This window comes from Populus euphratica, unplaced genomic scaffold, assembly GCF_000495115.2.
Source record: "Populus euphratica unplaced genomic scaffold, PopEup_1.0 scaffold84.1, whole genome shotgun sequence".
Lineage (NCBI taxonomy): Eukaryota > Viridiplantae > Streptophyta > Magnoliopsida > Malpighiales > Salicaceae > Populus > Populus euphratica.
This window is the reverse complement of record NW_011499964.1, coordinates 302,446-327,249: the sequence shown is the minus strand read 5'-3', so window position 1 is coordinate 327,249 and position 24,804 is coordinate 302,446. Positions and strand designations below refer to the sequence as shown.

The window sequence follows — 24,804 nt, the reverse complement described above, 5'->3', positions numbered from 1 at the left end:
TAAAAAATAAAAATCAGAGCTAACAGCCCAAGATAATTATAATTATTAGAGCTTTGAAGAAAGATTAAAAGATCAAACAATAAAAAAAACTGATTAAATTAATTAAAATATTTTAAAAATATTTAGTTCAATTTTATATGACGTCTGAAATCAAAAATCAACTTATTTAGTTAAAAAAACATAACTGAAAAAACCAAAACCAAACTAAAGTCTGAAATCAAAAACCAACCTATTTAGTTAAAAAAATATAACTGAAAAAACCAAAACCAAACTAAAAAATCAACTTATTTAGTTAAAAAAACATAACTGAAAAAACCAAAACCAAACTAAAACTAAACTATCACAAGGCCCATGTCCGAAAGAACCCAAAAAACAATCTAATATTTAATTTTTAATATAAAATAACTAAATTTAACAAAATCATCCGTTCAAACTAGCTTTCATTTTATTTTTTATAATTTATAAAATTTTAATTTAATTATTTTTATAAGTAAAAACAAAACCAAACCAAAGGAATCACCTTTAATAATTATATTCATCCTTCCAAACAAACAAGGCCCTTTAATAATGATATTTATCCTTCCAAACAAACAAGGCCCGTAGTATCAATTTTCTCCACTCAAACGGCAAAATGATGGTTCAACAATAATAAGGAATTGCCATTACAGACACAGGCCGGAAAAGCTCGGAATACTACTTAAAGTAGGAGACACAATGCTAGGAGAATCAGAAGCAAGGAGTACAAATTTGGGGGCATTAACGAGGGCATTTGGACTCAAAAGCAAAAGGACCAACACTGAAGAGAGCATATCCACGCTTCTTTTCATCAACGAAAGGCTTCTTCTCAGGCCTTAAGATCGCACCAGCCAGCCCACCATGGATATTAGTGATCTTGCTGCATGCAGTATTTGGTGCCGAGACCAGCCACACCTTGCACCTATGAAATCCATAGTTGGTGATCGTCCCTGGTGCTTTGACGAGGAAGTAACCATTCTTGTCGGTTTGCGCCTTCACCTCTAGTGGGGACTTGGTATTATTGCACTGTAGTTTCACTGTAGCACCTGCCATAACAATGAATGCTTGCTTACTTTATTGGTCAAAGCATCAATACCATAGCTTCTTTTTTGCCTTTTTTTATATAAGCTCTTTCCCAGAGTTGCTATAGGATAGGATATCTATGCAATCATCTAGGCATTCGATGTTACCTGTGTACCTAGTGTAAAGAGCTTGGCATTGTTTAAAATTTTTTAATTTTTATTTTAAACAGACGTTAATTAATATTATTTTTATAATTGTTTATATGTAATACATTTTAAAAATAACCTCTAGCACTCTCTCAACTCTCGAAAAAAGTGAGGCTGCTCCTTCGGCCCATAACTTTGTTATTTGACGTTACCAGACATGGAAGAAAAAGCCCCTCCCCCGTCAATTCATATCTTGAATAAAACGCACAACTGATAGATATATCATGCATGCATGTAGCAGAGAGATCAGGAAAGCTGACACAGTGCGCGTGCAAATACAAGAAAAGCACAAACAGTATTAATACACACATATACGTGAGTCTACATACAAGCAAATGTATCAGAAAATCACAAGATGCCTGTTTGTATTGTCAAACGCAACCGCAACACATGATCTTGGAACATAGGAAACAAGAAAAAAATAAAACCTCATGAGCTAAACTAGCCCCAGCATCTACATTGTCGTTGTTTCTGTATATCGTATTTGTATGCATGCTTGGATACTTGGACAAAGTGCAATATATGCTCTCCTATGCATGTTCACACACTACACAAACTTCCAAGATTAACGCAAAAGGCAAGCAACATTTCCATGGACAAACTGGCTAGTTAGCTAGCTCATACTTGATTTTGAACATGAAAACTGGCTGGGTAGCTCAGAAAGAGAAGTAAATATTGTTTCTTGAGATTATTGTTAGATTAACTAATTATTGCAGAAAATGTTAAGCGAGAGGGTTTGGAAAGTGTGAACAAGTTACCAGGAACTGGCTTTGCTCCCAAGAAGGTATCAACCCCAGAATAGTTGCAAGATTTGCAGTAAACAACACCTTGGACTGCTACAAGCTTTCTAGGGAAGTGAAAACTCCGTGGGTGTGGGTGAGAGTGCATGGGAGGGTGAGCTGGTGCAGATGGGGGAGAGTGAGGCTTCGGTGGGTGCACTGGTGCATGTGCTGGAGTGTTAACAGGTGCAGGAGCTGGTGAGTGGCCCTGATGGTGGTGGTGGTGGTGATGGTGAGGGGCTGGTGCTAGGCTGGGTGCAAGACCCGGTGGCTCACTTACTGGCGCTGCTGTTGGGTAGTGACGGTGCGAGCCATGGTGCAGAGGTTGATCAGCTGGCTCAACTTTTTCACTAAAAACAGTGAAGCATAGCATAGACAGGAGGAGTGTCAGAAGAGCTTTAGCTAAAACAAAACCCATGACCCTGTTTGTATTTTCTCTTAGAACCTAGAGAATGAAAGAGAGCTTGACGATGAAAAATAAGTTCTCGGTGGAGGGATTTTATAGGGACTTTAAAGCTGTGATTCGCTGCGATTTTGCCGATAAAAATCTCTGTTTCTTACAACACGAGTGGGGCCTTCTAGTCAATTGAGGCGACAATCTTATCGATACGTTTAGCATGATGATGAGTCGTGATTAAAATTATATTTTAGTCTCATTATAATTATAATTTTAAAAATAATTAATTAATTAATATATATTCTAATTTTAGATGATTTTACTGCAAAACTCTTTTAAGATCTTGAATATAAAAAAATATAATTTATAATTTTTTTTAATTACAATAGTAAAAACAATCCTTATATCAAAACACATATTCAAAGTATTGTATATTCTGACTTTATATATATATATATATATATATATATATATTGATTAATATGGTGTTAAGATGAATTTATACTAATTTATATATTTTAATTTATTTTATGAATTTTAAAATTAATAATTATATAAATTTTTAGTAATATGAAGATTTATGAAATTTGAATTAATAATTTTTAGAAAATAAATTAAATATAATATATTCATGTTTCATAGTTTGGATATGTTACATGTTTTTTAATTAATTCTCATGGAGAGGTTTTTTTATTTTTTTAAAAATATTTATTTTAAAAAAATATTTTTTATTAAAAAATATATTAAAATAATTTAAAAATATTTAAAAAATTAAATTTTAATCGATATCATTCTGATCCTAGTCATTTATGTAACATGAATATGTTTTCTAGGTTAATGAGTACGTATGCTTTATTAAGAGTGTGTTTGGTATTGTGATAATTGTTGTGATTGTGATTTAAAAAAAGTTATTTTATAAAAAATACTTTTAATTAAGGTTAGTTTGAAAAAATATATGTTTGGTTAAAATTGTGATTGAAATTGAGGTTGAACAAAAAGTAATTTAACGTGTTTGGTTAAAAAATACTTTTCAAACTGTGATTATAAAATAATTAAAAAAAATATATATTAATATTGATAGTTTTTCATTGAAATATTATCGATTTAACTACTATTATTATATCATAAAATTTAATAAATATTATTATTATTATTAAAAAAACATGATATATTTAAAAATCACGCTTTTAAAATACAATAATTTTAAATATTATATTTTAAAAACATTTTTTAAAACACAATAACTTAAAATATATGTTTTGAAAGAGCAAAATCAATTATAATGGAAGATATTTTTTTATCCCATTAGTGAGAGCTAGCCGAAACTTGCAAAAAATAAAAAAACTCAACATAAAGATTTGATATTATTTTTCTTCCTTGCCTCTATTATTTTTAGATGGGTTCTATCAATAGCTTAAGGAGTTATGACCAAGAGGAGCAACTAGCAACAAAGAGGAGGTCCGCGTGCAGGAGCTGCTGAAGGGGATTCTGTCACGGCTTGGATAGATCGGGTTTGGTTTAAGGTGGAGTTGGTTCTGCTATTACATACGTAGTGACTGTTGTTATTAACCACGGTGAAAAGGGAAGGAGTTGCTGGTTGTCGGCTGGAGGATGGGAGCTTTTTGTGTTGTTGGTGGTGAGGAGTTGCTTGCTGTGAGTTAAAGGGAAGGGCTTGGTGTTGACAGTGGATATGTTCTTCACTGTTCATTTTGCAAAAGTGAACAGTGAAAGTGAAACGTAAAAATACAGAACGCTAGATGAGAAGCATGAAAAAATTGCTTTGCTGAAACCTGAAATTGAACCTTAATTTTAGTGGGCTCCATAAACCAAATCACAGTTTTATTTTTTAACCAAACACTATATTATCTATGTTTAAATAAAAATACAGCAGTTACCGCAAAGACAAACGACCTCTAAATAATAATAACTTTTCATTTCTAAGCCATTTACAGTGGTGATAAAAATCATAGCAATTATGGGGATTTATCTTGATACTCTATCATGTCACTTTCAAACCATGTCCCCTATTTTACTTATTTACCACGTCTAATTATATATAGCAGCGTGCGATCTGGGGAGGCATTCTACTGCACCTTATGATTTTTTTTATTATTTTTTTTTACTTTGCAGAGGGAGGAGGGATGCATTTCTTCTGACCAGCAGGGTAGGACAAAATGAAACAATCCTTTGCTTTTTCTCCATCAATTTGTAAGATATTCCGGTGCAAGAGATGTCTGAGAGGGTTGTAGTTTAATTAATTAAATTTTAAGTTTATTTTATTAAATTATTAGTTGGAGTTATATAAATTTTAGGATTAATAATTTATATATTAATTAATTTTAAAATTTATTAAATTAATTAAAATATACATAAACTAGTTTAAATATTCACATTAATCCAAAAAAATTGCCAAATGACCATTACATTTACAAGGATACTTGCATGATTTTTTATTTTTTAATCAATGTTTTATAAGGTGTTTAGTAATAGTAATGGTTGATTTTCAAAGTATTTTTTAATTAAAAATTTATTAAAACTTTCATAAAATTGGATAAAACTGCCCGAGTTCTTGAATCCTCAAAAAAGAAGAGCCAGAGGATTCAAGCAGTGTGGAGAAGACCATGCATTTATCAGAGACTAGTTTTTTGGACCTCTTGCTTTTGAACGTCCACTGGCATTGCTCCTGGTAGAAAAGAGACATGGACAAGCTGTCAAATCTCTGAGTTGGCCCAGACTCGGTCTGTTCTCCTTAAAACAACAGTTAATGTACTTCCAAACCCTTCTCTCTTCGAACTTTGAGTAAAATTATCAAGGTTCTCTCCTCTCTCTGTTTTTTTTTAAATGATTTTATAAGGATCAATACGACTAAGATAGAAAAATGAGGATGCCTTGAAGATAATGGTATGGTAGTGCCTCGTGTTACAGTAATTCAGGAAAAGAGGAACAAGGGCACGGCATTAGAGAATAAAGATGGCTGCTTTGGGAGGCACGAATAGAAAATTTATTTTTTTAATTGAACTCATAAAGTAAATTTAGTGTCGAATACATAAAAATAATCCGATAGTAACTTTTGATATTAAAACAAAAAAACAAAAAGGCTGGTTGTTTTTTTATTTGAAAAGTGTTTTCAAAATATTAAATTTTTATTTATTTTTTAAATTTAAATTACTAATTTTTTTTGTGTGTTTTTAGATGATTTTAATGTGCTGATATTAAAATAACTTTTAAAAAATAAAAAATATATTATTTTAATATATTTTTATATAAAAAACATATTGAAAAGAAACTGCTACCACCCTTCTGAACATCCCATAAAACAACAATCAATATATATACCATGAAGCTTTATGAATACAAATAAGGTTGTCAAAAACGTATTTTTAACACAATATAAAAAATATAATATAAATTCAGATTATAAAAACAGATCGTAAAATCATAAAATCACAAGAAATTTTTTTTTTTATACATACTTCAAGCACCTAAAAATACATGGTTTACATAAAAATAAATATATAGTTTAAGTAACTTAAAAATACAATACAATTACTCATATCCATAATTTTTAATTAAATAACAATTAACAAACTTAAAATAAATAAGTTGGTGGTGGCATGTCATATAAACTAAAACTACTTAACATGTGTGTATGTATTCATCAATTTCATAGAAGAACATAGAAAAGAAATGCTTAAAAAATTTATAAAATAAGGAAGCAAAGACATTGTTTTTTTTTTTTTTTCAAATTAACACCAGCACATCTTGTAGTACTTTGAAGAATGAAACACATGATCATGCCATTATTTATCCATCAAAATTCCTAGGATAAGAAGGAGCATAATAAATTCCACGAGTTACAATAGATGATATCACCATCAAAATCCATGGGGCTAAAATAAATAGTGTATAAATTCTATAGTTCATAAAAATATGACATCACCAATAGATAAACATCAAAACAAAAGAAACTAATGGTCATAATACAAGGAAAAACAAGGAAAAATTATCCACCAAAGCTAGTGGAGTCCATCTTTACTCAAGAAATGATACCAAATTGAACAAAAAGGACAAATGTGATACAATCCATAGCTTAATATGCTAAGATAAAGCAAAATTATGGAATCATTGAATTGTAAGAAGAAGAAGAAGGCATGACATTAAAAACAATTGAAATAAACTAGAATCCTGCAATAAAATGTAAAATCTAGTTGAATCATTGAATTTTAATAGATCTTAAAACAAACATTTTATCTTCTTTTCTTTATGATTAGTACTTCAAAGTGAATCTTTAGCAAGGGTTTATATCATTATTTTGATCTTGAAGCATCAATAACTCCTTAATCAGAGCTCGTTTATAATAACATATTTAATAATATAAGATACTTTTAATTTATGGTAAATGTTCATCATAAATACATGCCTATTACATAAATCAAGGGATTGATTGATGAGTTTAACTATTGAAATTGAGAAGATAAAGAGAGGGCTAAACTTAGAAAAAAGATGCTAATTAGGTCCAAACTGGAACACTATTCAGTCATTGGGTCATATTTGGAGCTGTAGAACTTGGATTTGGGTCTATTCTATATATATGGAAAGCTAAGACACAGGCCTAAAACTTTCATGGAGTCCAAGATTCAAAAAAGTCATTTTTAAGTCCAAATCTTAGCAACAATGGAAAAGTCAGAATCTGTTCTACAACCTAGATATTGTTCAATATTCAGCTTATATCTCGAGTTTTAGAACTCCAAATTACCTCAATTGTTTTTGAAAAGGTAAGACAATTTACTAGAACTTTCATGTTCAAAGTTTTAGAACTCCAAATTACCTCAATTGTTTTTGAAAAGCTGAGACAATTTACTAGAACTTTCATGTTCAAGTATATCCAAATTCTGATGTTAGCAATGATGTTTTGTTTAGACAAGAAGATAAGAATTGTCATCATGTCAAGATGTGGTCACCACTCAACAATTAGTCAACAAATCAATAATTTTCATTTTTGGCTTATAAAATAAGGCATTTGTCATGCAGTTAGGCATCTTGATTTTCAGATTAAGATCATGCTTTTTATTTCTTTCTTTATATTTTTGTAATGTTTAAGTTTTATTTCATGTTATATTTTTCTTAATCTCTTGTTTATGCATTTCATTTTCTTTATTATACTTATGTTATTATCTAGTTTATTTATGTTTCTCTTCTTCATAATATTTAGCTAAGTTTATTATGTTAAGATGAAAAACTTCAATGTTTATATTCCAGAAAGTTTGTTGTTAATATGTCCTATCTTTTTATCTTACTAATTCTTAATACATTGCTTGTTAAATGGATAATCTAAATTTATGTTGTATAACACTTAGTACAATAAATACTTGGCACTTTCATAGTCAGTTATATGGTATAACCTACACCAGTGCTATAAAAGGAATTTAATTTATTGTTAACATAAGTTAGTATAATAAATTCCTAACAATATTTAAAAGTTGTTATATGGTATAACCTACACCAGTGCTATAAAAGGAATTTAATTTATTGTTAACATAAGTTAGTATAATAAATTCCTAACAATATTTAAAAGTTTGGTGTTACTTAAATAAGCTAATTAATATGATCATGTTAAAAATTTATAATGAACTATTAAGGATAAAGCATCCAATTGGAACCTTCTTTATGTGTGGTTTCCAATTGAGTAATAAAAAGAGTATATATTATACTCATTCAAAATACAATTGGTAGATTCTCTAACCTTGATAATTATTTTTATCATTGTTTGATCTTCACATTAATCTTATATATCAAAGTCTTCTTTAACTTATTATTATTATTATTTATAATTTATAATTTATATAACTAACTTTCTTATGGACCCCGGTTTTACTGGGTTATTTATTACTTCAACACTCTTACACTTGGGAGAAGATATCAATCTTTTGGTTATGTTATTTTACCACAACCTTAAGATATGCCTAAATTATGAACTTAAGAATTTCCTCCTACATCTATTATGGATAAAATATTAAAATGAAATCTCTTTTCAATATCCCAATTCTTAAGCATCGGTTAAAAATAAGACAGAAACACCATCAATTACATAAAAAAAGCCGGGGCTAAAAAAACAGATAAGCAAGGGAGAGATTGCATTTTAATTAACAGATCATCATAGTCTTGCGAAGGAGAGAAAATAAGAAGAAATAAAGAAAAGGGACAAAAAGCAACTAGGCTAAAAATCCCTTTCCAACAAGAAAAATTAAATATAAGCAATTAAGTTTTGCCCTCACGAAGAGCATCCCTTCCCAACTGTTGATGAAAGCTAAAAAGGATGTCGTTGACGATGGGGGGGAAAAAGCGTTCTTGATGAAGATTGAAGATTAAAGAGAAAGTCATTGATGATGGGATAAAAAGGAAAGCAATGCCACTATTAATGAAAAGGAAGCTATCAATCTCACGATGACTGATTAATTGTTGAAACATGAATGGCTGCGACTAAGAGAAAGAGATTAGGGTAAATGTTGTGTGTGTGTGTGTAAAGTAATATTGATGTGGAGGGCTGAAGCCTAAAGGAAAATATATGTTGGAGATTATGGACAACTGGCATGTGGCTATTGGTCTAGAGGAAACATATATTGCACTATTGTAGTGTAGTATATGTTTTTTGTTAAAATCATAAAACCAGTGCTAAAATCATGATTTTTGGCAATTTCATCTGATTTTACCGATTTCACTCAATTTTAATTCGATTTTATCAATTTTCTAGTTTTTAAGATGATTATGCACGTTAAGCATATATTGACTTTTAAAAGCATATGATTTTACGAGTCAAATCGTGATTTTAACAACCTTAAATAGAAACATGTACTCAAATGCAAGGGCAAGAATAAAAATAAGGTGAAAAAATGGTGGATCCACATTTTGAATTCTACATTTGTCCTATAAAACCAAAAGTAGTATTCTTTTTTCTTTATTTCTTTATCCTAAACAACCATTGCCATAAGATTTACTCTCCACTAGTGATTAGTTTCTCAATTTCTTATGAAAAAATAGATTAAGATGCGTTATCTTTTATTACATTCATTTGAACAATATATTTAATAAAATAGATAAAAGCAAATAATTTGACAAGAATTATCTAATCATGAAAAAACTTCTCATAAAAATTAAGCTTTCCATATGTTATGATATTGAGTCAAAATATGTACGCTTTATGCCTTGGCTTGGTTATAAGTTTGATCATTATGAAAAAATAGTTATTGTGGAACAATGAGCTTTGTAATATTTAAGCCAATAAATATATGAGAAAAATAATATGCAAGAGATTTAAGAGAAAATATATAGTGAATTTGAAAATGTTTAATATAAGAACCTTGTGTTTACCTGGTGATCTGATGTATTAATAGACCTGGGTGACATCAACTCATCTCAAGACAAGGAGAATTGCACAATTGTTGATTGATATAAACTTTGATGTCCACCTATGATCATAGTGCCTTATATTATCATTGATGAAAAAGTTGGTGAATGTTAGTGACTTGTTAGCTAGAGATAACTATTGGTTGAGAAATGAGGTACCTAATTGCATAGAATATGGTACGTGTGTGCACTATCAACCATTAGCTAGAAAATATAATGCCAACCTGTATACAAGTTTGTGCTTTCAAAGAATATATCAGTAAAAGCAAAAAAATGTTCGTGTATGTGGGCATTGTGTGACGCCATGTTCTAACTCCTCATAAGTTGAAAAAGAAACACATTAAGGTACGTGCCAATAATCAAGGATTTAGCAAAAGGATGACACATCATGAAAAATGTATAGTTACCTATAAATGTTACCTATTGTGGCTATGTGTGCGTGAAAATGTTACATATTTTTTATATTGTGAGCATGCTTGTATAAAAGTTCTCCTCGTAGCTTTGTTAATGTTAGTCATAAAGACATGAAGAATGATCATTGATAATTTTAAAGATAAATTGTTGTAAAAACCTAGATAAGAATTTACAATCATTTTAGAGACATTAAAGACACATATGGAGATTAAATAGAGACATATTTAGAGACATGGTGATGCGAATCACGAGATTCGCATCACATGAAGATCTCACCTTAGAGATTTTTATGGAGACACAGAGACCTGACATGAGAATTTTAATGTACATATGTTTGGAGACAAGGAGATTCCATCATGAATATTTTAATGAAGATATGTCAATGATATTTTAATGGAGATTTTTGTTTAAGACAATGGATATAGGAAGAAAAATTATTGCTTCTTCATAAAATTTTAAAATATAGATATACAATTATTGGAGACAGTTTAGAGATTATCTGATCTTGAGTAAATCACCTATTATGTAGACTTCCTTCCTTTCATGCTCAAGTTTTTTTTTAATAAATTGATAAAGTTGACCTCTAACTATCAATCTTTTGATCTTCCTTTTCAAAACATAGCATGTCTATGTTTGTAGTGAAAAAGACAAAACTTATTAGGGTTTCTTGCATTCGTGCTATTTTTCATCGGATAAGAATATTACATAAATTCTTTTTCTCTAATAATAGCTAACATCTTAGTCTGTATAGTTTTCAAAAGGTTGGTCGGGAGATAAAAAAAATATAAGACAATGGTGTTCTTATCTAGTAATGCTCACTTCTTCTACCTAATATAATTACTCATTGAATATAAGACAATGACTAATGTTTCTTTAAGATGCTCTAGTTGGTGACCGGTAACGTCGAAAAAACTTTTTTTATGAGTGAAAACAATGGTGTTCTTATCTAGTAATGCTCGCTTCTTCTACCTAATATAATTACTCATTGCCTGTTTAACACTAAGTAAATTTAAATTAGTGATAATGTACAACCTTTTCTATAAGAAGTAATTATATACTTCACTAATTAGAGCTTTTATGGTGATGAGTTCGATGAGATTTTTCACATTGAGCATTTTCTCATTGAATTGTTGGAGATAGGTCATGGTATTTAGGTCATCTAAACTCTTTAAACATCATTTAAGCTTAAAAATTATTGTTTTCACAACCCTGAACCATAACTAACATTATGTGCCTTAAAAGTCATTTCTAATCAAAAGCCCAGGAAGGATAAGCAATTATCTCAAATAATATAGAGAATTTCTTAAAAGTAGATTATAATTTTTTAAGATTTTATCATGAGACTAAAATAGATGGCAAACTTTTAAATGCATATTTTAAAAAAGACAAATCAACACACATCAAGGCATGCTAAAGCAGGCTACCAAACTTAAACAACTTTTACGTAAAATTAGAACACCTTAAAAGACATCACTAGATCTTTTATAAAGGAGCCAGAATTTACTTCTTCATAACACATCATAAGACATATGTTGAGTGTTAATCATTTATATCTCTTACTGAAAGATAAATGTCAAATGAAAATTTAAGCTTGAAATATCTCTACCATAAGTAAATGATCCTTTATCTCTTGACCCACAAACACCATTTAAGCCTTATAATTTTTATAACTATGAGCCACAACCTACATTACATTCCTTTAAAAGTTTTTTTTTATTAAACAAAATATAAAAATTGTTTTCATTAAATGGTTTCGTCACTCTCCATAAAAAGAAGAAAATTTATTACTTGAATATGCACTGCAAGTCATTTTCATGTCATTGAATTATGTAAGTCTTTATTAATAACTGGATAAGTTTAATGCAACATAAGCAAGATGTTTTCCTTGTTAAAAGCCACAAATTTTCCTTGTTAAAAGCCAAAAATTACCTATAGAATCTTTTCTTTCCAAATTTGCCATACATTAAAAAAAATTATTCAATCCATAATATTCTTTTCCCTAAGTTCAATTAACATTTGGCTTATATACCTAAAATGTATCCTATCATTGAATGATATGTTTTGGGTTCTCAACCAAAAGAATATAATCTTTATAAAATTATATTTTGATGATTTCTTTTCAACAATTAGATCTGAAAGAATATAATTTTAAAAAATTATGCAATGTTTCTAAGACAAGAAAAATGATTTATAAAATGGTCATATATTGAATTTGTAAAATTCTTCGTAAAGATGGTATTAATGCATGAGAATCTTAAGTGGTCCACCAAGGAAACAAGTGGTCACATTTAACTTGAGGGCATTTTAATTAATAATGATAACAACATGGTTATTTAAAAGGCTGAACAATAATAATGAATATTGAGCTGCCTCAGCTAAAAGGGAATGCTATTTATTGCCAAATCATTTAGGGCAATTCTATAAGAAAAATAAGTGTAGTGAAATCAAATGGCGGCAATATGGCTTAAAATAGTCCATACCAATGGATGATTTGGTGAACTCTCTCAACTTTTGAGAGTAACACCATATTCAAGGAACGTGGTTTAATTGGCAAACATCTTCATGGATGGAAAATAATTTATCTTTTTGAAAAATTACCATGATACCTGACAAAAGTGGTGATACATAAGTGTCTTTTCATGATTGCTAAAAAGATTAAAAAAAAAAACAGATCAATTATAGGCAATTCAAAATAGTTTTTAATAGTAGGACTTGATGAACTCCTTTAGAAAATGAGAAAATAAAGTTTTGATTCCTATTAAAGGCAAACAATAAGCGCAATAGCACACAAATACCATATTTAGGGTGCACTATTCAACAAAAAAGGAAAGATCCATGGCATAAGGTCCAAGTTGCATAAAAATATGGTGATTAGACATATTAATCACAAGGGCAAAATTTCAATGGGCTGAAGAGTCAAGTAACAAAAAAAAAAAAACTCATTTCATAAGTTACAAACTTTATTCATCAAAAAAGAGAGAAATTGCAAGGAAAAATCAGGATTTATATTTCAAACTAGGTAAACATGCATGCATATTATCTAATCTCAAATCCCTACACAAATGTTTTTGTAAAAAATATCATAAATAAAAAAAATTCTTGGTAGGGTAAATAAGAATTTGACAAGGACCCTATTGATCCAATATAAATATCCAACTTCGAGAGCATAGTTACCTTAAGATAATGATTCAATCATTTCAAAGCTAAGAGGAAAGTCACCTTTAAATGAAAGGATTTTTAGACATCTTGAAAAAACCTCCATGTTTTTTCACAAATAAACAGGTCACTTGGTAGAATGAAATCATCTTAAAAATAATTGTGAATTTTTTTCACAAATAGATAGGTTACCTGTAAGAATGAGACCATTTTGAAAATCATTGAATTTTTCATAAATAAGAAAGTCACTTGGAAGAATGGAACAACTTTTAGCCATGTTACCAAGAATTTCTAGTTTCAACCCTATAACAGGAAATTTCAACCTTATCATTAGGAATCTTCACTTTGAACCCTACAATCAAGAGAATTTAACCCTACCATTAGAAAAGAAAAGCTCAACCATGTCTTTAAGAATCTTTATTTTTCAACCTTGCAATCTAAAAAAAAAAGAGAGGAAGAAGTTAACCCTTTCATCAGTAATTTCCAGACTTAACCATGCAATTAGAACATCTTAGATAGATCCTACAACTAGGTAAGTTTTTTCTAAACCATAGGGCAATTCATATCTCTAAACAACTAGATTTCTAAAAAAATTAGATAGGTCACTCATTATAATGAGATTATCATTGGTAGGTCACTCGTTATAATGAAATCAACCATATATGTTATCTATTATAATGAGACCATTTTTACATATTGAGAGATTATCCATTACAATGAAACCACTTTGGTTAGACCATTTATTATATAAAAACCAACCTGGTAGGTTACCCATTACAATGATAATGTTTTTTGCATCTTGGGTAAGTCATTCGTTATAATGAAATCATCTTGGATATGTCATCTATTATAGTGAGATCATCATATGATTTTTTAGCGTGTTGGATATTTCTTTTAGAACCTAAAGGTGTCAAAGCACTTTCTTTACAATTATGTGATTTTCGAGGGTGTTGAATCTCTTTTCTAAAATTTAAAAATATTGAATCCCTTTACTTTCAACTATACGATTTCCAAGTGTGTCAATTTTATCTATTGAATGTAAATGTGTCAAATCCCTTTCATTTCAAATATCATGTTTCTTTACAAGTTTATAATCCAAAAGTCTTTTACAAGACTTTGTACCATAAATATTGTAAAGAAATTGTAATTGTCTTAACTCAATTTTTGACCCCTCCTATTTTTGTATATATTAGGAAAAAGATCCAAAAAAATATCTTTTTAGTAAGTTTTGTAATTTTTTTTTATTATTTGATTTTTATATTTTAAAAATAAACCATGAAAATCATAAAAAATATACAAAATCCAAAAAAAAGAGAAAAAAACAGTATATAGTTGGGATTGAAATTGGATCTATAATTTAAGTATTAAAGATAAAAATTGATTTTAAGAGTTTTTTGGGGTCATAATTAAGGATTTAATAAAAGAAAATGAATAAATTAGAGTTAATTGACTTTAATTTGGCCAAAAACACACAATTTAAAAAACCCTGGACCACACTAGAAAAGAAAACAAGACAAATGAGTCTTCATAAACTTCTCCCACTCGTGGTTGACCATATAATAAAACCATTACGACTACCATCTCTTTGAATATGTTTTTTTTTTTTTTTTTTTTTTTCATTAAACTAGCATCAGACACACTACACCATTGCCAATAACCCACAAAACACCAAAATCAACACTGTTTTTCTCTTCTAGTCGAGCTCCAATCACAATCAAGCAGGATTATGATAGCAACACCATCGCCAACAAAAAACACCCATCCACAACAACGCCACCAAGGCAATGTCTTTCACACCTCTAAGCAGCTCCTTTCTCTCTAACTTCCATACCATTATCTCTTTTTCCTCTTTAAAATGCTAAGAACAAAACCCAAAATAACGAGAACAAAACCCACAATAACAAACCCTTTCAATAAACCAAATCAACCTTATCAATCATGAACAATTGAGCACATAGTCACAAACCTAACTATCTTTCTTTCTTAAACTAACGGTGATAGCAACAACACTCATAGTGACTCTCCTCACCAAGTTAACCACAACACGCATAACAACATCCATTAATCAGCTATAACCAAGCTTATAGTGGAAAGAAAGGATTAAAAAAAAAACATAGTAGAGAAAGAAAAAGAGAACCATAATTGTATTGTTTTTTTCTCTCTAGGTAACGGTGACCTTCATTGCCAGCATTGGGAGAAAGAAGAAGAGAGATCACTCTGGATCTACTAGGATTTTCTGTTCTAGAAGTGGTGGCACATGAGCCCACATGCCACACTGTTGCCAATGTCGAGCAGCTCCTCATTCGAGTTTAGAACATTCAAATCCTATTGATTTATTGGTTATGAATGATTGTGTAAATGTCTGTGTATTTGCAGAGTGTGTAAATTAGTGAAGAAGATCAGTGTGAGTGCGTTGCATTTTTTTAGCATATTTTAATAAATGATTAAAATAAAAGGATAAAAATAATTAATTTTTTTAATTTTTATATGGCCATGCATTAATACTTAGCATCCAAAATTCATTTTGCATGTGTTGAGCATTGTAAAGAAAAAAAAATGTTTTTGGCATTTGGATAAAATATATGTTTTTCTTGTGTTTTTTGAGTTTGATAACAAGTTTATTAAAGCATATTAAAAACTTGGTCCAAAATAAATTGGCCTATTGAAATAACATATCAACAACTCATTCTTCTCCTAGAAAATAAATAAATTAATTAAGAAATAACAATAAAAATTCTCAATTTACAAGACTTTTTTAAACAAAACAACTAAAGTTTATTCTTTCCACTTTCAAGGTACAAGGCTAATTTTTATAATTCATGTGAGTTCAATGTCTATTGTTTTAACAACTTTGATAAAATCTCTTGTTTTTAAAGATGAGTGTTATTTTTTATATATTTTCTTTAAAAAAAAGAATCAATGTCTATATTTTAAAATCAAATATAGATTACACTTATTTTTAGTAATTTTGATAAAATTATTCTTAGGACTTAACGTTCATGTCTTTGACGATTCTTTTATTTTTAAGAATTGATATTATTTTCTAATGAATTTAAAGATCAACATCAAAATTCTCAAAATAGTTAGAAACAAAAAATAAAAAAGCTAAAAACAATTAGGATAATCAATGGTAATTACAAAGATAAATTTAGGAGAAAACACATATTAAATGTAGCCTTGCATAAAAAAAAATGTTGTAAGAATGGCGTCGTTTTTTTCTTAAGCATAACTAAATTCTTATCTGAATCCTTTTCTTTTAGACTTGTTGGAAATGAAAAGGTATTTGTAACTCAAACAAAGAAAAATTTAAGTTTTAAAAGGTGAGATTACCCTTAATAGTATCATAATACACTTTGAAGGCTGACCAAATTTTATATAAATTTGTCATTATAATTATATGATCATGAAAATATAATGTCAAATATTACTTTTATAAAAATATCTCCTGATTTCTAAACAACAATAAAACATAGAAATAGCACAATTTATTTTAAGATATAGTTCATTTTCAATACATATGTAAAATAAAATAAATGAAAACATGGTCACAAAGACCTTGTTTACAAAACTTAAATGACAAAATATGTTAATTGTAGTATTCATCTCTTATTCTCATTAGGTCTCCTAAAGATTTGAGGCTTTCTTAGTTGATGGTGTTAACATCAGGGAGGTTTGTACCACTTTGGGTATGATGGTCAAAGTGAATTTTTAAGAACATGAATAATATGTCTAATGTTGAACAATCTTTTGAACATTTCACTCAAAGGTAAAGGAATGAGTGGTAATGTTTTTTAGTTCCTTTGTGGGTTTCATAAGTTTGCTCACCAATATGGTTTTGGTTTGATAAAAACAAATTACTAATTTTAAGGGAACTAGCTATTGGCAACTATTGAGGTGCTAACTACGGAAATAATGAATGTCTAGAACTTGATGTGTTAGGTTACCTCTTGATGGTTTGACTTCCACCTTTTGTTTCATCATTTCCTTTACTGATCATAGGTTCTAGGTTATAAACCTCATTGTCTTTCTTATAACTCCTTTGTGGTAACCGAGATCTTTTTTGCTTTTATAGCATATTCTATTCTTTCAACCATAACCATCAAATCTATTAAATGTGTTAAATTTATGATTAGGTACTCAAAATAAGGTGTTTTAAATTGGTTGAGAAGGTAATCATTTCCCTTTTAAGCAATGAAGGTTGGACTTGTATTGCCACCTCACTCCACCATTAGATGTATTCTTAGACTAACGTTTTAGGATCTTTTTCCATGTTCTATAAGTTAGAATGATCTAGTGTTATATCCATATTGAATTTGTATTTCTTGACAAAAGTGTTCACCAAGTCTCTCCATCTCTTGATATTGGTTTTGTCGAGTTTATGTACTAACTCAAAACAACACCACTTAAACTATTATGAAAGAAATGAATCATCAGTTTCTCATCATGTACAACTTCATCCATTTTGTTATAGTACACTTCAAGGTAAGTTATTAAGCATCACGTGCTGCTATACTTATCAAACTTAAGTACTTTAAATTTCCTAAGGATGACCACATTATACACTAAACATATCTTAACCACTTTTGATAGATCATTAAGATCTACCCTTCAATGGTTCTTATCTTTTCTTTAATTGCTAATAATTTCTTAGAATCTGTTGTTTTCACTACTTTATTGTTTTGAGTTTCCTCAGCCTTTAAGTCAATTTTCAGGGTTGTTTGGATTGATGGTGTTGGCTATATATTAGAAGTAAATAAAAGTTCTAATGAAACACTATATACCCCCAAGCTTTATAGAGAGAAAATGAATGGTCTAATTAGTGCTTGAGGTACTGGTTAAGCATTGGGCACGATCTATATTTCGATAGGAGCTTGATTGTGGCTATATGTCCTCTTTTCTCCTAGGACTACTTACAATGCTCCCTCAAGCAAACTAGTGAGCTTAATGATCTCTCTTTTGAGAGTGTCAATTGCTTTCTATTGGTTCATCTCTAGCTAAGTTGTGTCCTTATGATTCATCCATCCTTTTTTTACCCTAGTATTGTAAATCTTGAGATGAAGCTATATTTTAGAGAGATCGTATATTTCACCTCATAAGCTATTTGTTTATGATGAAAATATAAGCATGAATGCTAAAATGTATAAGAATACATACAAAAAGGTATACTGGATATGAAGTGATGATAGTACAAGGAGATGCCCTGGAGGAAAGTTCTAATCATTATATGCATAAGGCTAAGTTTATAATCTGGTCTCAAATTGTCTCATGTTTGCTTGGTGATTAACCTCTAAGGGCTAATATGAGACTTACTAATATAAATAAAATAGGTATCGATGTACCAAACATACTCAAATAGACAATCAAATAAAAGTTAAATGATTTTATAATTTTTATCCAGGCCAAAGGTTATTGGGGTATCATTACTCCCCACCTGACCTAAAATTAGGGCGTGTGCTCTTAAATGGTGTTGTGTGGAAGGTATATCTAATATATGCATGATAAATGAAATAAGAACACATGCTAAAAATAAAACTAGAAGGCAAACAAGCATAATAAATATATTAACAATAAAAGACAAAAAGACAAAGCTTAATCCTAAAATTCTAAGCAAAGTCGTTATTTTATCACACTTGAAACTACTACAACCTTCTATTTCCTAGTAAGGGAAAAGGCTTTTATTTTTTATTAAAGAGGGAAAGATTTCATGTTAAAAAAAGAATTACCACCTAATATTATAGTCACTTAAAAACCATAACTGGTTTACAAAGTTCTAATGTAAGTGATATGAGTGATCATTTTTTGTTCGATTTGGTTTTTATTAAAAAAAAAGCAACCAAACCAAAATTAAAAAAAAAACAAAACCGGTTCAAACCAACCATTTTTAATTCGGTTTGGTTTGGTTTTTTGGATAAAACTTATTTAAATCAGATTGACTTGGTTTTTTCTGATTTGACTCGATTTTTTCGGTTTGGCTCTATTTTTTTGTTTGACTCGATTTTTTCTGATTTTTTCAGTTTAATTCAAATGATTTAAATCAGATTGACTTAGTTTTTTCTGGTTTGACTCAATTTTTTCTGATTTTTTCAGTTTAATTCAGTTTTTTTTGTTTCAGGCTTATAAAGCCGAAACAGAACCAAACTAGTTTTTTTTTTTAAATTTTAATCGATTTAATCGGTTTTTTTCACGATTTGATTTTTTTAGTTATTTTTTTCGGTTTCCTGGTTTAATCTATTTTTTAATTTTTTTGCTCACCCCTAGTTAGTGATTGGTTATGATAAAAAGAAAATATGATCACCCAAAAATATTTTATCTAATTTAAGTTGTATTGCTACTTATCTTTTTATTTTATTATTTTTAATGATATGTTATATCTAATCAACTAGTAGTGAATTTACATGGATGAAAATAAATATATTATATTAAGTTAAACACTAAATCAACGAGCAAGTATATTTAATAAATAATAAATGACTGAAAGATGTTGCTTAAGAGATTATTAATTTTTCATTTAAAATTGTGTTTAGATGTATTTTAAAAATATATTTGACTTAAAAAAATATTAAATTGATAATTTTTTAATATTTTTTAATTATTGTAATATGTTGATATTAAAATAAAAAATTATTTTCAGATATTAAAAAAAAACAATTAAAAAAGAACACAAACTCAATATCAAACACACAAAATAGCTTTAGCCGGCTGAAACTAAGAACAATATGCATCTCATATTCGAAACTAGCAAGGCATCTCGCATGTTGTGCTGCCTGTGAGATCAGAGTTTCCCAGAGTACAGGCTAAGAATCAGCTTGGCCAAATTGATCTCTTGGTATGTGGCCTGAGAAAAAGAATGGCACAAAAACACAGACTAAGGTTTGCATATGCATGCAATCTTGGAATCCCGAGCCAGAAGTTATTTGGGAACTTCCAACATAATTTAATGTAATCCCGAGCCAGAAGTCTCTATTGTTTACAGTCACAAATAGAGACTCAAACCAGACAACAGTGTTTTCCCTTCATTTAGATTCCAGCTCCAAGTTCCCAAATAGTTTTTTTTTTTTTTCCGGGCAAACAAAACTCCAGCGCTACTGCAAATTCGGTACAGCTACGTCTCAAGAAAAGCAGCAGTCGCCCAACGCTTAAAATCTTTGAAATCAAATTGCAACAGTTGCGTTCAAGTTGAAAAGAACCGAAAATAAATGAAGAAAAGAGTGCTGCCAAGAGCACATTCCTGGTGTATATGCTTGAACGCAAATGCCATTGTGACCATGGACTTTGTTCGCAGCAAAACCAAGATTGATCTGCACGATCCAATGAAGGAGCCATTAGCAAGAGCCAGGCCAACAGTCGTAAAATGGTAGCTATGAAAAATGTGAAAGTTTAATATAAAACACTAAAGATAGACCCATTCTAAGACTGGAATTAAAAAATAGAAACCAAAATAAAAAACCTATATGAAAAAACGAGCAGATCTATTGGCTGGTGAGTATTATGACTGCTTCTGATCACAAGTATCATGCCTTGCTAATGGACAATACTGGCAAATGTTTGGCTTAGGCTTTCTTTCATAAACATGGGTAATGAAGTTAAGCAAAGACAATACTGTATATAAGATGACCTTTCTCTTCCACAGAAACACCGGTACTATCACCAAACAAAACATGGAAGGATAAAGTGCATAGATGATGACTCGAGATGAAATGCAAGGTAAACAGCAAACTTCTTAGTTGAAAATATTCTCCAATGTCTACCATTCGAAAGACCAACAAAGATGAGGCTAGAGATATGTTGAAAATTTTTCTAAGAAATAAAACACTCTCGTATCATTTCCAGTCTTCCTTCGATTGAAATCAGGAACACATGATAAAAAAAGACAAAAGTTATGGACACCAGAAAGTGATCTTGAATTGTGACAAGTTAACCTGTCATCATTTTATTTCCTCATACTTGGTTTCTCAAATAGAAGGCAAACATTAATAGAAAAGAAAAGGATGCAATTACATAACCATTATCATAGCACAACAATATACCAAAGTAGAAAACTCAATTAAAAGAAATGAACACAATATATGAATGGAGGCATAATAACAGACCTAAAGCTACATATAGGAATGGAAACTCAAATTAGTAGCAGGGTGAGATTGAGATAGATTGTATATTAGCTCAAACCAACATTTCAAAAATGTTATTTCCACCAGTAATTCGATGAAGAATTTTGAGTGGAAAGGTTAAGCCAACATGAAAAACCAACACAAAAATTTAAAACATAGTAGAAGTAAGCCTGCAGGTTTTGAATTTTCTTTCTCATCATTTAAACAGTATCAACAAGGACATAGATTTTCACACAGGATAAATTATGATTTGTCTCCATCGATATCGTGAAATAAATGATGGCAAGAATGTTGTAAATGTGTAGAGTGAAACATCATAGTGACATTAAACTTCGAAGGTCACCATTTGTTCAGCCCCAGACTGCAGACTTCAAGATGACACAATTATGGCCAAATCGTTGTCCATTCAATTACAGATCTCCAAGGGATGACTAATGACTCGGATAACCTATGACTCGCAAGTTATAAAAAAATTGGAAGAAGGCTAGGAGGAAAGATGTTAACAGGGAATAAAGGTGATCATGAAAAATAAAAGCTTACCCTTGCAAGAAAACCATTCACTTTGTGCAGAAGGAAAGTGAAATCATAGGGACAAATTCACTTGACAGAATGGAAACTATGATAGCAGTTAGCGTTGATAAAAAACCATTTCGTATCTTCTCAAAATTGCGACCAAAAGGTACGATATTTAAGGGGAAACTGTCATAGTTTCAGATATGTTGATCGAATCAATATATAGAATTTCCATTTCTTGCTGCATGCCTATGAGTACATCAGACCTTGACTCCAATCATGACTTAATCTACTGTAAAGCTAAATGCTAATTCAGCCTCTCATGCAAAGGGACATCAAAGAACACTTAACAAACTGGCCATCACATAAAAGAAGACATGATAACATTTGATTATCACCTACAAGTTTCAGTATAATTTCCACAAGTCGTCATCATCATATTTATATGTTGAATGTCACATGCAGTTACAATGAACTAATCACAGAAAAAGATCATTTCACTGAATTAAGAAAAAGAAGACCATTCCCCTCAAGTTTGAGCAACAATCTCTTTATCTTCCACATCATTTATCACCCCATTTGCCTCTGTATTCTCAGCATTCTCCTCACGATGGCTGAGCTTGTTCCTCCTCAGGCAAAGGCTCCTCCACATAATCATTCTCAAAAGCATCAGCTGGAACCTCATAAATCCTCACCTGTGGTTTTGATGGGTCTTTCACCAGCACATACTTACCCTCATTCAATTTCATACACAAGTCCACAATACTCTTCACAATACCCCACATATTGGAGGGATTCAAATTAATCTGAGAAGCAAAGTCCTTAGGCTTATATCCAACAACAGCCAAAATCACATGATTGAAATGATCCCTTGGATGGACCCTAGACACATACCCCAACTTCATCATATCAGCACTAGCCAACAAAGCTTGAGCAGTCCATTTAGCCAATTTATTCGCATTATTCTTCAATTCGGTAGCCAAAACAGCACCCCTTTGAGTCTCCAACTTCTGCTTCCAATCAACACCAGAATACTTATGATCAAACTCATTAAGAGCATTCAACGTCAAAAACGACCTTTGCTCATTAACCTCAACAACACTCTGCACCTCACACCTTGCAACAAGATACATGTCATCATCCAACTTCCACCTCCTATAACTATAAGCCACAGATGCAACCTCCTCCCCTTCATTGGCAAGGGGGTTAGGCTCATTAAACGAAACCTTATTCCCATCCCTAAACAAAACTTGCTGCGAGAAGTTCTGATTAATATAAGCAGCCTCAACACTCAATGAATATGCCGAATTTATATCATCCTTGGCCTCCGGTAAAGGCTCCTGTGACGTCTCATGAACTGACAACAAATCAAGCTGAGACCGATCTCTTTTATCAAAAAACAACTTATTTCCTACCCTTTGAACCACGATATCCCACGAATAAACAGACCGGGTTGCACACATTAATGTAGCTAAAATATTGTCAGTGGAAAAAACAGTAGCTTTATCTTCATTAGCTAATCTTCTAATAACAGGATCATCAGTAGTAGTTACCTTAAAGAAATTCCTATTCTTAAGCCTTTCCAATCTCCGTTCCGCTTCGGGGTAATTCTATCAAAACTCTTATCGTAAAACTCTAGCCCACCACATAAAATCATATCCTCCGGTTCTGAGACTGAGAAGGACAGTTTGGTAAATGTGCTAAACGGAATCTGATGAAGCATATTCCATTCAGGCTGGATCTCCACAGAACTCTTAAACACAGCCGCTTCCCTACGTTGCTGATTCTGGTTGGACCGGTTAAGATAATAAAGTCGATCCCTACGTGCCCTCTCTTTCTCCGCCTCCCGCTTCTTTGCCTCTACTTCCTCATCGCGACGTTGCGGCAGCTGAGGGCGGGGGTGCTGGTTAAACCGCCACTTGGCCTTGGAGGTGGCTTCCCGTCAACGAGACGAAAAGTGGAGTCGTTGTCAGTGGCAGAAGGGAAGGAATCATCGGCAGTGAAGTCGAAGACGGAGTCGGATGCAGCGCTTTTGCGGCCACCACCACCGCCTTGACCGGAGCCTGGGTTAAGAATGCGAGTGAAATCAGCGAATTCGGGCGAGCTTTTCGGAGCGAGAGAAGGGAGCGTAGGGGACGTTGAGAGGGGGTGTGGAGGTGGTGGTTGGGGTGACGGTGGCGTCCGGTGGACCCCAGCCTTCGGGATTGAAAGGGATGGCACCTACTTCGAAGCCGTCTACCATTTGAATGGAATTTGGAGGTTATGAGGTTGATTTGAGTGATCTGAAAGCAGGCCCCAGACGATGGGGTTTTTCTTTGAAGGTTGAAGAAACCCTGGTTGTTTCTGTTGCTCGTGGAGGTAAGGTTTTGACCTTTTGAGGGTGTCTTCGGAGGCAAGGTATTGCGTTTTGGAAATATTTTGAAAGAATTTGATGTTTTTTTTTTAAATTAATATTTTTAAATTATCTTGATATATTATATTAAAAAACTAATTTTTAAAAAATAAAAAAATATTATTATAATATATTTTAAAATAAAAAATATTTTAAAAAACAATAATTACTGTAACTTTGACCGTTGTTGAATAATATAATATGGTTTTTTAATGTATACCAATATATATATATATATATATATATATATATAATTAAGTTTTAATTAAATTTTTTTTCAAATATTAGATTAAACATAATCAATACCATTTCTAGGTTTATTTAAAGATATTATAATTATGATTGCATTGCTTTTAAGTTACGAGCTATAAAAAACTTTTATTTATTATATCACAAT

The 24,804-nt window shown here is 30.8% G+C and overlaps 1 protein-coding gene and 1 pseudogene across 1 annotated transcript; both read right to left on the bottom strand.

The window, feature by feature from the left end:
* Positions 1-584: 584 nt before the first annotated feature.
* LOC105138876 (pistil-specific extensin-like protein) lies at positions 585-2,504 on the bottom strand. The gene is made up of 2 exons (XM_011045093.1): positions 2,003-2,504; positions 585-1,061 (listed from the first exon to the last, which is right to left on the bottom strand). The coding sequence occupies exons 1-2, from the start codon at positions 2,439-2,441 to the stop codon at positions 757-759; spliced, it is 744 nt and encodes a 247-aa protein (XP_011043395.1). The 5' UTR covers positions 2,442-2,504; the 3' UTR covers positions 585-756.
* An 18,164-nt stretch (positions 2,505-20,668) lies between these two features.
* LOC105138875 (eukaryotic translation initiation factor 3 subunit D-like) lies at positions 20,669-24,383 on the bottom strand (annotated as a pseudogene).
* Positions 24,384-24,804: the final 421 nt, after the last annotated feature.